General features: G+C 41.4%; 3 protein-coding genes across 4 annotated transcripts; 1 reads left to right on the top strand and 2 right to left on the bottom strand.

Moving 5' to 3' along the window:
• Positions 1-755: 755 nt before the first annotated feature.
• Positions 756-6,896, bottom strand: nfu1 (NFU1 iron-sulfur cluster scaffold homolog (S. cerevisiae)). Its single transcript, XM_030104738.1, has 8 exons — positions 6,812-6,896; positions 4,126-4,226; positions 3,703-3,838; positions 2,496-2,562; positions 2,281-2,398; positions 2,123-2,186; positions 1,859-2,033; positions 756-1,132 (listed from the first exon to the last, which is right to left on the bottom strand). Exons 1-8 carry the CDS (start codon positions 6,868-6,870, stop codon positions 1,094-1,096), a joined length of 759 nt encoding a protein of 252 aa, XP_029960598.1. The 5' UTR covers positions 6,871-6,896; the 3' UTR covers positions 756-1,093.
• A 58-nt stretch (positions 6,897-6,954) lies between these two features.
• On the top strand, positions 6,955-9,670 carry c12h9orf78 (chromosome 12 C9orf78 homolog). The gene is made up of 9 exons (XM_030104181.1): positions 6,955-7,118; positions 7,270-7,329; positions 7,970-8,021; positions 8,117-8,187; positions 8,275-8,352; positions 8,499-8,696; positions 8,793-8,929; positions 9,010-9,114; positions 9,227-9,670. Exons 1-9 carry the CDS (start codon positions 7,039-7,041, stop codon positions 9,322-9,324), a joined length of 879 nt encoding a protein of 292 aa, XP_029960041.1. The 5' UTR covers positions 6,955-7,038; the 3' UTR covers positions 9,325-9,670.
• A 38-nt stretch (positions 9,671-9,708) lies between these two features.
• Positions 9,709-14,263, bottom strand: med22 (mediator complex subunit 22). Of its 2 annotated transcripts, XM_030104182.1 has the most exons (4): positions 13,850-14,263; positions 12,336-12,416; positions 11,830-12,038; positions 9,709-10,229 (listed from the first exon to the last, which is right to left on the bottom strand). In XM_030104182.1, the coding sequence occupies exons 1-4, from the start codon at positions 13,970-13,972 to the stop codon at positions 10,034-10,036; spliced, it is 609 nt and encodes a 202-aa protein (XP_029960042.1). In that variant the 5' UTR covers positions 13,973-14,263; the 3' UTR covers positions 9,709-10,033. The 2 variants fall into 2 exon arrangements, with proteins under 2 accessions (XP_029960042.1, XP_029960043.1); XM_030104183.1 differs by lacking the exon at positions 9,709-10,229 and having other exon boundaries at positions 10,536-12,038.
• Positions 14,264-14,444: the final 181 nt, after the last annotated feature.

The following is a 14,444-nucleotide window of genomic DNA, read 5'->3' as shown; positions in this document are numbered from 1 at the left end:
ATAATCACATAAAATGATCAAAACAGTATCTGAAATTATAAAGTAAGACACAAAGCAGACACAGATACACAAAAAATGTGGTAGCAATCAGTGAAGCTGAGATAGGAGTACGAGGACTTTCTCTTATCATGCTTGATGCCGAGCCTGGAAGGACAAACTGTCACCAGTACTGACTTGGTGTAATGCATTGTATTCTTCATAATGTGATCATGTTGGATGTGTGTGAAGGTTAAAAACAAAATGGACTCTATGCACAACTTCACCACTTCCTGAACTTCAGGAGGCTCCTTGTTTCCTGCCTTTCATGACAGGATGAACTGATTAATCCAGGTGTGTCTGGCCTCAGTAAATGGCCAGACACACCTGCAGTAATCAGCTCATCCTATCATGAAAGACAGGAAACAAGGAGGCTCCTGAAGTTCAGGAAGTGATGAAGTTGTGCACAGAGCCCATTGGAATGACAACAAAGCCAACGTCATAGCTGCTTGTTTCACAGTGTGGTGTGAAGAAATGTTTTTCCATGACACACTAATTTTCTTCCACTCCTTGAACCACTGTGATAAGACGCATCTCAAGATACCGTTTATATTATCCACCTTACGCCCATCAACCAGCAAAATTTCCATTGGTATTGATATCCATCCAACTGATACTGCAGTGAAGGAATGAACAACGCACACCCCAAAATATAAGAAAAAAAAAAATCAAGTCAGAATAAATATCACTGGAGGAAAATAAAGAGTCTAAACTCAAAATACAATTTAAGAAGCTTTATTCATGTACATACAGTATATAAACCTAGAGACTGGCGTGACTGATTCAGCAGATATGTAACAATGCCAAATAATAAATACATTTTATTCCTGCTCTTGAGCCATCTGTCGTTATAACGGAGCGTTTCCGTCCCACAGTTTATGAAACCTTGTCCTTGAGGGAAACGGCTACCAAAAACCAATGACAGCATCTGGTTTTATTGCAATGATTTACACAGCTGTGCCAAACATCCTCTCGCTTTATTGCTCCTATAGTTCGCGGTGAAGCAGCTGGCTTGGGAGAAACAGGAATGTGCGGAGATGGCTCTTGTTTCAGGAGTTCAGACTTGGGCTGCCTCCTCTTCATCCTCATCCTTTACCTGTGGAGACACACACACACACACACACACACACACACACACACAACACACCCGTACTGAGGATGATAGAGACCACACAGCCCAGTCAAGAAAGGCCTTCAAAGACATATGACAGCTTGCCACATGTGCTCTTCTTTTACAATGAGGAGTGAAAAAATCTTAGCATGACGCATAAAACAGGTTTCTTACACTCCTTTAACTTCTGTGATAAGATGGATCTGGAGACACCAGTTTAAATATTATCCAGGTGGCCTTGATGTCTACGCAGGCAATATTTGCAGTGAAGGCTGTAATTATAAACCTATCGTTGTAAACATTTATCAGACAGGCAATCCCATTATGTAACACTTTATGTGAGTTTCTAAACCGACAATAGCAAAACTACTGAAATGGTAATAAACAAATAGTAGCAGCATAAAAAAAAAAAACCGGGGCAATTAAAAAATAAAACTCATATGAACAGTGAACGGATGAACGTCAGCTGGATGACGTTTAGATAACTGCACCTAGGTACAAAAAAAGGTACAGAATTATACAAAAATACTGCAACAAATCCAACTACAAATGGTGAAATTTGAGTGATTATAATCAGCTTCATGTCGATTTCTGAAATCATGAAAGGTGTATCTTTATGCTAAGTATAAAAACATTCTTAACCTTAGCCTTGAACTGAGCAGAATAAGATGCTCACATCCTCAGAGAGAACAACAGAAATAGAGAATGAACCTGCTCCACTGATTCAACTTCCGGGACGTAAAACTGCAGCATGTTTTGGATTCCGCTCTTCAAAGTCACGATGGAACTGGGACAGCTGGTGCAAGATCCCTGCAACTTCAATTTAACCACGCCATCTTCAAAGCCTCGGTACAGGACATCGCCGCCGTCTTCCTGCACCGTGGGCCTGAGCAGCCAGAGCAGCAGTACGTATGAGAGAAAGGACAGAAGATCCCAGCAACAAGCGACCGAGAGGTCATCCTCACAAGCTGTCACCTTATTCGAGTGTCCAGAAGTTCTTTAATCATAGCGACCACCTCATCGTCGTCATCTGACGGTGCTGAAAGAGAAGAGAGACTTAGAGTTCAAACACGCTGCTCTGATCCACTCTGTGTTTTCTGTGTTTGTTCTGCACAGCTGACTGAAATCCTGACCTGTATCTGCGCTGGGCTGACTGTCCTCGTTCACAACAGGGAGTCCGGAGGTGAAAAAGTCCATAATGGCAGCATATACATCCGGTTTGATCACTTTCCATTCCATATTAGAATCAGACTGAAGTCGGGGGAAGGGAAAAGAAAAAGTTATTTAAAGCAGTACTGTTTATAGAGTGCTTAACTAGGAGATTAATATCATGTGGACCTGTTTGTACCTTTGTGATGGTGATGAAGTCCGGGCCCAGGAAGACACTTTTGACCCCATCAATCCTAAAGAGCTGCCTGAAGACAATATAGCACAATACAGACATTTCAATGCATTTACAAAAATGGAAAAATGAACCTGACCCTGAATATGTGTCAAATATCTCAGATATGCAGGATGCCTCTATGTGAAATTATTTTTCAATTATACAACAGTAATTATTTCCACTGCTGTCAAACCTGAATGACTTCAAATTCAAATACTGAACGACTCATATGCAGCCAAAAGCTTCAGGTTTAGAAGTTTTGGAAAGCTGGATCTGGAGTCCCTGGGTTTCCATTAATTTAAAAAAAATGGAGCTGCTGAAGACACCAAGAGGGATTTTCATCTCAACTTTGCTCGAAGCATAAATCAGTATGCTCACACCCACGACTTCAGTAAAACAGAGCTCCCATTTATGACGATGAAGTGGTTGCAATGATTGATAGATATGTCAGCAGCAGGAAAAGTTGGCAGTGTACAGCAAATGTAGTGTGAAAATATAGTTTGCCTCCTGAACTTTACCCCGTCCTTTGGGTGGATGCACGAGAGCATGTTTGTCTCTTATCTCGACGACGAGAGAAACGAGAAAGTGACGCCGCTGAAGGCGGCTTGTTTTTATTTATCGTTGTCATGTGGGGACTGTAACCTGAGAAATCCCCGACAGGTACCGATCTCAGTTCCCAACTGTATGAATGTATGATGACAAAAATCTGGCGCTGCAGAGATCTGTAGCCGTCATCCAACGCATAGTTCCAATTGCTCTGGACCTTTATCATACCAGTGAGCTCAGTCAGAGGATGAAGGGTGTGGGCTGGATTTCACTGTGACGTGTGTTTGCTTTGTAACGACGGTGTGGTTTCTTTTCTTGTGTTGCCAGTTATGTTGATGAGTTTTACTGTGTATATATTTAAATGTGTATGACTTCCATGGATTATATTTAATCATGTGAAGCACTTTGTCAGTTTTTCTCTCTGAAAAGTGCAATACAAACAACAACAATAATAATTGCCACAGTGTAGTGTGTGATCTGCATGTTTGATTTGTCACCAGTTTTTATGTCTTATTATGTCGTTTCTGATGCATCCTGAGCTGTTGATATTTGAAGGCCTCGTGGTTACACACTTCCTTCTGTCATCTCTTAAGCCTCTACTTCCCTCTGCTAGAAAGTGTCATACCTGGCTAAGGGTGAGCAGAAAGCGTCACGCGGGCCGGCAAAATTCATAGTTCCTGCTTCAAGAACTGTTCGGCCAGGTAGGAACTTCATACTGTTTGGGTTTGGTGTGTCTTGAGTCTGCACAAACATGGTTCTTCCTGGAAAGAGAAAACACCAGGAACAAGGAGTCATTACCAGTCACTACCAAGGGCGTACTCAAAATTTGTGTTGCATACACTAAAATCAGACTTTATGATAATAACAGGCTCTTTTTAAGTTATTTGCTTTGAATGGACAACAGGAACAACATCTGTTCAGGACACAAAAGCCTCCCGGACACACAACACACTTCAAGAGCAGCTGATCAGCATCTGCTCATCAAATCTGGATCAACATTTCCAATGCCAAACATGAGAGTGTTACAGGATGCTTGATGAATACAAACCAGGAACAGCCCAGAGGGGGTTCTGTGGCCATCTGTTTGAGACTCTGATGGTATGTGAAGGCCAGTGTAATCCACTGCTCTGACATCCACCGGCAGCAAGACTGAAATAATGCACAAAGGAGATTCAAAAGGTCACCACAGCATAGACGTATTATAGACACTCTTTCCACTTGCTATTATTTAACGTAATACTGTGAGCAAAGTGAGAGCGAAACAATAAATCTCTTCACAGAGGACAGAGATAACAGCATAAACACAGCTGTGTGTAATAGAATCAGTCTCGGCTTGAAAAATTAGGGCTTCTCAATTAGAAATACAAACAATCCACTTCATTCTGCAGCATCTTCCACTGGAGATGCGTTGAAGGATAAACACATCAGTCTTGTTATGAGAGCAGATATGTGCAGTATATTTGTCATGCATGCCCTTTGGCCCGTGTTGAAAGGACACTCCTTCAGGCTGGAAAATTGTAATTCAACAGACATCAAACGCACATCTGACGCAAACCACAAAACGATGCGTAACCAATGAGCTCTGGAACAATGACAAATATAAACGAAAGGCTATGTTTACAGAAAAATACTGGTTTTAAGCATTTCTTTTTAAATAGTAACAAATCAAATACAGACTCGACTTAGTCAGAATTTAAGTGCTGGTGAATTAAAACAAAGCCTCGCTGGTGAAAATAAATCCCTTACAAAGAGAAAAATTGTGTGTTGCTGCTCATAAATCAATCTACTGTGTATCTCTTTCGTTGACGACTTGCTCACTCTCTGACTGCTCCCTTCAGAGGTTAGTGGATGATCTACCTTTACCTCACTCTCCAGGATGACAGCAACCATTTCAGTGTCTTCCTTCACTGCTTACATGAATCTTTTCTTCCTTCACTCTTCTTCCATCTCCGTCAACTTTTGTGCAACATATCTACAATCTTTCTATTAGTGTATTAGTATTTTCAACCGATTATTTCAATGTGAGACTTTCCCTCCTCCATCCTGCTCACTCCATATTGAAAGTTGTGCATCTTCATCTCCACCACCACCAGCTTTCTTTTACTAAAGTCATGAAATGCTCACAGTGTGTAACACAACTCTATTTAATGTGTTGCGAAACATTGCAATGATCAACAAAAACTACTGCCAAATGCAACACACAGAGCTGAAAATGCTACAATGAGTCACAGGAGTTAGCTTGACTTAACCTCACTATGTGAGAGGACTGTAAATAAGTGATTCATAAGCTCGCACATTCCAAAAGTCCAGTTAACATTAATTAAGCTCTCTGGACTTAACCACATGTAGAGCAGAGTCACAGGCACATTAGGACAAGCTAAATATTCCTGCCACGTCCATGTAAAGTGTAGATGATCAGACAGCTTAAAGTAAGAAAAATAAAACAGATGTACTTTCTCTGTTAAAAAAAATCCTGTTTAATACGGAACAGAGGTTGTCTGTTGCTGCACAGTGGTTACTGCTCTCGTCTCATGTGAGACAGTCGGGCCTTTCTGTGTGGAGTTTGCATGGTCTTCTCATGTGTGTGTGGGTTTTCGCGCACGGTTGACCCTGAATAGGTTATAAGCAGCACAGAAAGATGGATGGACGGAAATCTTGTCTCTGCTTGCAAAATGCTCACAGTGTAGGTCTATTGACTGTCAGCGACTGTCATTGGCAGGAACAACAGGAGCTTTCGAAAGACAAAGTTGAGCAAAACATTAAAACAATGTAGCTGAAGATATACATAACTTAAGTGACAACTGACCATGTGCAAGATTAAAAATACAAATTCCAGTGGAATATGAGCTACAAGAGTGTTTCTGTCTCTGCAGATCTGCATAGATGCAATTGTGCAGTGGTGACCCAGAGGCTAGAAACATGGACTTGGGATCGGATGTTCCTGGGGTCAAAGCCCACAGTGGACCGGCCTTCACTGTGTCTCCCTGAACATGACCCTTGACCCCGTTCAGCTCCATGGAGTGCCTTAATGAGGCTGTGTCCTATAAATGTCAATGGTAAATGCAGAAGAGGATTCATGAAGTATGATGAGTCAATTAAAAACACTTCTTCCAAGATCTGTTGCCATTTTGATGGTTTATTCACCCATAATTCTGGCCGCTGTTTTAACATTGAAACTTCAAACCTCCCCACTCCATACTTGTTTTACCCACAATCTGATCTCTAAGTTGTGCCCAAAAAAGTTACTTTTGACATGTAACCTACTTTTATCTCTGGGTACATGCTTGAAACATGAAATTAAAAACATATATATCTATGTTTTCCTGCTACTGTTATGATCACATAAAGCAGACTATTTCTGCTCTCATTTTGCTCCTTCCATCTTCACTTGAACGTGTGTATGTAATTCTTATCTCATCCACTTCAGGGCTTGGTAGTGACATTGAACTTCAATTTTACACCGTGTTTCTGGCAGACAATCACTTACTTCCGCTTAAACACAACACGAGCATCATCACCATCTCTCATCTTAACAGAAGGACTAACTGGGGCAAACTGAGGTAAATTGGGTCATTTATTCCTCCTGCGTCACTCCACATTGAAGCAGCGTGCTAACCGGCTAGCTCATGTTAGCCTGACTTTGTGCACATTAAAGGTGTTTGTATTTAAAGACACGAGAAAATGCAAACCGAAAGGACACTGCGTGGCCATTGCTGACCAACAGATAAACTTACGGGTGTGAAAGTCTTGCAGATAAAGCCAAAAGCCTCCCGAACTGTCTGTAACTCGACATGTTTGTTATGATTGCGTAAAGGGACGGAAGCGTGCGGAAGTGACGTATTATTGACGTACGTCAAGTTAAATCGTCCCCCATCAACCGAGTCCGACATCCGGGTGTCTGCTAGCAGCCAGCGCTAATCCACCAAAAAAGCTCCCAAATTATAATAAACAGAGGATAAAAATGCCGTGTGGCAAAAACTTCAGGAGAAGAAGGAACTCATCGGATGAGGAGGAGGAGGACGAAACCACTAAAGAAGTGAGGTAAACTAGCAGATCAGTCCGTCTTAATGCTTGCGGGCAGTGCAGCAACGTCCAGAACTTTCCATCTATATGCATTATTCTTATTTACTGTATTTATGCATTTTTCCATAAATAAACAATTTCACATGGTTTGGTGTTCTTTGTCAAATAGATCAAAGGTGGAGGAAGTAAAAGAGCTTCAGAGTCTGCGAAGAAGACAAAACGGAGTCAGGTAACGAAAATTCAACACGAACCTTTGATATTCTTTAACCACGTGTATAGTGTCTTTCAAATTTTGTCTGTACTCTATAACAGACCCAATGGCGAGCTATATTTAAATTGATGCTCTGGAAACGAATGTTAGAGCCACATATTGGCCAATCTGAAATCTGCGGATTGCGCTGTGCAAACAATGCGTCCTTACTAGGATTCGAGCTGGAGAACATTTCATATATGTGAAATTAACAAAATGCACAAGATCGATACATTGCGACCATTGCATTCTGACAAATGATCCCTGAACAGAATAACATTTTATTTTAATGATGCATCTTTAATATCAGTCGTCATGTTTTGACTGGTCTTCCCAGATGAAATCCAACAGCTGAAAGCTTTTCCCTTGTCCCTTTTAGTTGATAATCTTTATTATCTGTAAAATATTTTTCGGCCTTGAATAATGTATGCATTAAAATTGATTATCAAATTGAAATATATTTATTATATTCCACACATATAAAACAATTACAATGAACTCATATATTGATAAAGGACATTTCTTCTTTTCAGATATACATTTTAGCAGTATGTATTGTTTTTTTAAGCATTTTTTTTTCCTGTGACGTATTTTTAATACATTATTTACGCTTCTTCAGTGTCACTGCCTTGCTGGTTGGAGAGAAGCTGCCACCAGAAGCAGAAATCGATGTGAGTCCTGCTTCATTAAAGTTTCTGTATTATTAATTGCACAACCTGTCTGTCATGTGTTTAGACCAATTTTTATCTTGATTTCACTTTAACAGAATGACCCTTTCAAACTGAAGACCGGAGGAATTGTTGACATGAAGAACGTGAAAGACAGAAACAGAGACATGTGGGTGACGTTATAGATCCTGTGTCGTTTCTGAAACATTGCGGCGTTGGTTCGTCTGACTTCAAACAACTTTTACTTCCCGAGCAGGACAGAGGATGAGACGGACCTCAACCTGGGCACATCCTTCTCAGCTGAGACCAACAGAAGAGACGAAGACGCAGACATGTATGTGCTTTTTGTCCCCTGGTCACACCAACACACACATATTCAGTTTTAAACTAACCGAGGGTTGATCAACACATGATTTCCTCTGATATATTTCAAGCGGGTTACAGCGCTCTGTGGAAACGGTTCATGGTGTTTCTCTGCAGGATGAAATACATTGAGACAGAGTTGAAGAAGAAGAAAGGCTTGGTGGAGGCAGAGGAACAGAAAGTGAAGGTGAAGAATGCCGAGGACCACCTGTACGAGCTGCCAGAAAACATTCGGGTCAACTCTGCAAAGAAGACAGAGGAGATGTTATCGAATCAGATGCTGAGCGGGATCCCTGAAGTTGATCTTGGTATTGAGTACGTACAACATTCCAGGATATGTGTCTCTTTAAATGAATTTAAAAAGATGTTCGTTACTGAGCTGTACCTGCTTTATTTTGTTTTTCTTCTCAGTGCAAAGATCAAGAACATCATCCAGACAGAGGAGGCTAAGGCCAAACTCATAGCCGAACAGCGGAACAAGAAGAAAGACCAGGGCACGTCGTTCGTACCCACCAACATCGCCGTAAACTACGTCCAACACAACCGCTGTGAGTTCTTTACACCTGCCAACAGACACACGATGGACTGCTGAAGGGGACCAGAGATCAACATTTTACTCTTCTCTCAGTTTATCACGAGGACTCGAACGCACCGCAGAGGCACCACCGACACAGAGAAGAGCCCAAAGCCAGGCCGCTGCGCGTGGGGGACACGGAGAAACCGGGACCGGAGGGTGAGACACAACACCTCTTCTCTTCAGTTTCAAACCAGCAGTCAGGATTGCTTCATGAACGAGTTTCTTCAAGATTGTAGAACTTTCTTTAATGTGGTTTGTTGATCCGCAGCTCCGTCCCCACCCAACTACCGCAAGCGTCCCAACAACGAGAAGGCCACAGACGACTATCACTATGAGAAGTTCAAGAAGATGAATCGGAGATACTGAGGAACGGGATGGTTCTCTTGTCTTTTTGAATTAGTGCATTTCGTAAACTTTTTTTTTTTTAGATTTCACCGTTACCGTCATGTCTGTGCTGTTTTCAATAAACGGCTTTTATTGGTTAGTCTCAAACATAATGTTGTGATTATTGTTTATAGCTCCTATTGTTCAACTTTATGCAGCTTAATTGTATTGGAATGATTTTTTTTCCATTTCACAAAAATGCAGAGAGATGTCGAAATAAGAAATAATCCACTTCTACATTCTCAAGTTTGTGTAAAAGTTTCAACTTCAAACTCGTTTTATGTTGCGTTGCTCTCATAAAAACTTTTGATTAAAAACATAAAACCACCATTTTCTCCCCTCATTCTTTATTCGATGTCTTCACAGGGAAGTTAAAAAAAAAGCTGCCATCATATTACAAAAGCAAACAACAAAAAGTAAACATCTTGTACTTCATTACTTTCAACATAAAAAAAGCAACGCAGCTCATTAAAACTACTCACAAAAACAGTCTACGCATTTAATTCATTTAAATTGAGGGGAAAGTGACTGTTTTTATGGCTTTACAGGCTGTCAACTTATTACAAGTTTTACTCCAGTAATGCTAAAGAAAAACAAAGTTTTAGTCCTGTTACGAGTGTGTAAAGTAAACCACCAGTTCAATAAAGGGAAGTGAGAAATGTCCATCAGGAGTGTGGCGTCGGAGTCGTCCTCACGGTTTCTCTGAGGACGCCGTCCCGTGTCCGTTGAGGTGGTGCTGCTGGGGGTTGGCCTCCTGCGACGGAGGTGCGTCCGCGTCGTCCCGGTCGCCCTGCGTGGAGCTGCAGCTGCTGTCTGAGGACGCCCAGCTGTCCCGGCGCCGGTAGGCCTCACACAGCGGCAGGTCAGTGGCGTCCCACTGACTGTAGCTTCGCGGAGCGGAAACCAGCGGGAGGCAAAGAGTCAGCGCAGCGCAGAAAGAGAGAGGAGCAGACGAGAGCGACAAGTCAGAATAAGCACACATGAAGGCACGCGACGCGCAGAAGCAGTGGAAACGGTGAACCGCTACGATTCAGAGGGGGCTGGCGGATTAACTGGCCGTCTAGGTTCAGCGTGAAGGATGAAATTAGTGGCTGATGGGAGGAAAAAAGCAGTGCAAGTGCAGCGAGGAAGCCAAGCCCACACCCAGCATGCTCCACACAGGACTGAGAAAAAAAAAACAAGACAAACTCCTGCAGCGTTTTGTCTCTACTTTTATTTTTCCATCACTTCCAGTCTGTTGGAACAGCTTGAAAAAAACTGACACACATGTACATTTGCACCTCGTGTGACCGCTTTCATGCTTACAGCTCTTGTTCCTACGGACGGAATTCACAAGGTTTAAATCTTAATCTTCCAAATCTTTTATTTTTTTTTTTTAAACATCTATGTTAGAAATTTAAAGCCTCAGATGAATAACAGCAAACCCCGACATCTAACTACGTATTTATTAATGTCTACAAGGTACAATAACATTTTTACTCAAAAACTTTCAATCTGAAAAATGTATTAATCAGAACGTTGTGGGCATCTTCTTGAGTAAAAAAGCTAACCAGGAATCCTTCAGTAAAACTAGACTGTACCACAAGATGGTGCACTGGAGTCACGCCAACACTAAAAAGCAGGAGGAAGCTACAGCTAGCTAAACAGGGAGAGTGACTCACTGTTGCCATCTGGAGGATAATAGTGGTATGAGTAGAATTTCACAAATTGTACCTTTAAAATCTATCACACAGGCTGTTATCATATATATATATATATATATATATATATATATATATATATATATATATATATATATATTTATATATTTATATATATATATATATGCTTTAAATATTATCAATTATATTAATTTTCATGGTTGATACATTAAAAAATCTCTTCTATCATTGTATAAATCACTTGGAACTTGTAGCCTAGCATGCAATCATGCATGGACACATTAGAAAAACGAAGGCCTCAACATCATCCCTTCTATTTAAATTGTTATGAATGTTATAAATGCACTTGGAGATCTCATCGCTCACAAATATCGGAGGAGTTACTCTCTTGGACGTCCAAGCTTATTTGTGAAAATGTTTCCTAAAACCTCTGAATATTACAGATCACAAAGCTGAAAGGCCTTCCGGGATTTGGTCAGAAACCTGCAGTAAATCCACACACTGATGCTTTTGGTTTTGTTTAAATAAAAGATGAAAAGAGCTTTTAAGCTTTCAGGCCGAATCGGACCTGAATTTTCGTGGTCTGCCCCTTTAAGGCCTTGATGCTTTGACCATTACAGAACAGAGAGGTCAAAGCTGTGGTACATCACAACAACGTAAAAGGCACCGAGTGAGATGTGAGACGTCATGATGGCCCTCAAGTGGGGATTTAACCCATCCGTGAATGGCAAAAAAAAAACAAAAAGAGACAGTACATGGTGCTGGGCATGGGTGTGAGAGATGGGCGGTGCGGTGGAATGGGGGGCAAGTCTGAGCCTACTTGTACCTGGAGGAGTAATATTCTTCCTCGAGCTCATACAGGTCGATGGCGATCTCGTCCCGGAGCGACGTCAGCTTCTTGTCGCACTCCTCCTGCAGCGAGCGGAGCTGCTGGTTCTGCAGGCTGATGGCGTCGTTGACGGAGGGGAAGTCGTTCAGAATCAAGAACTGCTTCAGATCCGACACGAGCTTCATGAGGGACTCGCCGGCTCGGACCTGAGACAGCCACACAGGAGAGGGGGGGACGCTTCAGAGACTCACCAGCATCACTTCTGCACTGCAGGTGAAGTGACGCACAAACCGGGGATTTGCAACCAAAACCGCATCAGTTGAATAAGTTGAGAAAACTTCCATTGTTGTGTTGTCTTTGAACTATTAAATGCGGACAGAGAATGATTTACATTGTATTGTGTTATTTTCTGTAAACAATTTTGAATTAACTGTTTCGGACTTGAGTTGCAGCGTTGCCGAAGTGGGTGCCGGGTGTATATTAGCGCTTTTGGAAATACTCACAATGTTGGCTGCTCTGACGTGCATCTCGTAGTGGTCCTGCTCGGCCTGGGTCGGTCTCGATACCTGCGTCTCATCCTCAATCTGGACAAAGAAACAAACATTTTAACAGCATTTCGTCCGCTTGTGTGCTGCGCTGTCAGACAGACCGCATGTTAAAAGACTTCACTGAATGATAGCACAAACTTTTTTTTTTAAAGAAAAGTTGTCAGAAGTAAAAATCACTGTACTATAGTGTCACCATATTATAGCTGATCTACAGATTGCTGAAAATTATAAATTCAAGAAATTCAGCCACATTAGTGATTTAAAGTTTACCTTATTTAAAATACTAACAAGAGGAGCTGTTTTAGCGGCATATTTGGATTTAATGAGACTGCTTCTCAAAAGTCCAACATGCTGATATCCCCACTTATTCCACCGAGATAAGAAATCATGTCTACGTATGTGCAGGGTGTTGGCATCCATAAACTGGACTGATCCACCCTGAACGACATCCATAAAGCTGTCACAGAGACTTTACTGCTTCACTTTGTACACTGGTAAAAGTTGAAGATTTAATCTGTATTTTTATTCTTTTGAAAAAAAAAATATTCAAGGAACCTATTTTTGTGTCTTTAATTAAGTCATTAACAAACTAACTTCACAGAGGTTGTGACACATGATCATCTGGCAAGCACAAAGTGCTAAGTAAGGAGACGCCTTAACTACACACTCTGTGGTTTAATACGCCATGAATGACTGACTAAGCAGACCATAATATTTGCAATGTTGATGCAATAATTTGAGGAGTACATCATGGGTTGGGAGAAAAAGAATTGACCACTATGGATGAGACGGCTTAGCTCAATGAGGGCATACATGTAACCGCAATCTGCTATAACAGGGTTAGGGCTCACCTCCATTACACTCAGGATGGAAGAATTCGAATGTTTGAGGGTTTCAAACATCAGTCAAATATTGTGAAAGTCTAAAACTGTCACACACTTTATAACTGTCCCGCGTTCCAAAACGTCATAAATTCTATAACTGTCACTCATTTTAAACACGGATATCGGGAAAAAAAATCACACATTCTACAAGTGTGTCACATTTTAAAGAGTCAAACATTCTATAACTGTCATGAATGAGAACCAAATGATGAATTAGCCAGGAGGCAGCAAGGAGGTGGCACGCGAGCTCTCCCTAGTGGCGCGTGGGGAAAAAAGGAAAAAACATAAATACTTCTGGTTCACGGCTCCGAGAAGCATTGATTTAACAAATAACTTGATAAAACGTTCCACTTCTCACACTGAGACGCCTATTCTATAATTAAATCTATATGGAGGGATAAAGCAGAATAGAAATAATTTTACTCTCAGAGAAACATTCTTTTACAGCTTTGCTCCACACAGGGAGTTGTTTCTGGACTTTTCCAAATCGAGATTGCGTTGACTTGTTTTGTCAGCAGACTATTTTCAGGTTATTAAAATTGTTTTTTCCACAGTGGTAACAGAGAGGAGCAGCTGGAATCTTACCTTGGCAGTTTTGATGATCTCCGTGAAGTTGTCCATGATCGACTTGATGTCATCTTTCAGCCTCTTGTTGTAGTTCTGCAGCAGAGTCTCTTTGCTCTGAGGGAGAACTCTCTGAGTGGCCATCGTGCTCAGCAGAGGTTGCCTCTTCACCAAAAATAGAAAGTTCTTTTTGGATTTTTAGAATAAACCGAACATCGTTCACGAGCGGAGCTAGCTAACAACAACACGCGCGCACCAACAAAGGCGGAAATTCACCCGGTACCGCTTGTCTCCCGAGCGTACGCCTTCATATATGCACTTTATGAAGGATTATATTTCATTTCTTCCTCATATAATGCTTATTTTCGATTAAATTGTAGAAATAAAAAGGTGGCTGTTTCATTAAAGGAAATGCGCTTCTGCAGCTCTTCTTCTCTGTTGTGACGGTGTTTCATATCCGCACCGTCAGTGTAGCAGCGCCCCCTGGCGGCAACTTCCCTAACTACCGTGCTCTCATATGCAAGTTGTACTGTTCTGTTTCAAATCATTTTATCTGTTGTAATAATTGATGTGAAAGTATGAAAAAAATATGAAAATGTCCGTCTCACTTACGTTC

This window comes from Salarias fasciatus, chromosome 12 (genome assembly GCF_902148845.1).
Source record: "Salarias fasciatus chromosome 12, fSalaFa1.1, whole genome shotgun sequence".
Taxonomy (NCBI): Eukaryota; Metazoa; Chordata; class Actinopteri; order Blenniiformes; family Blenniidae; genus Salarias; species Salarias fasciatus.
The sequence above is the reverse complement of the archived record's forward strand: the minus strand, read 5'-3'. Positions and strand labels throughout refer to the sequence as shown.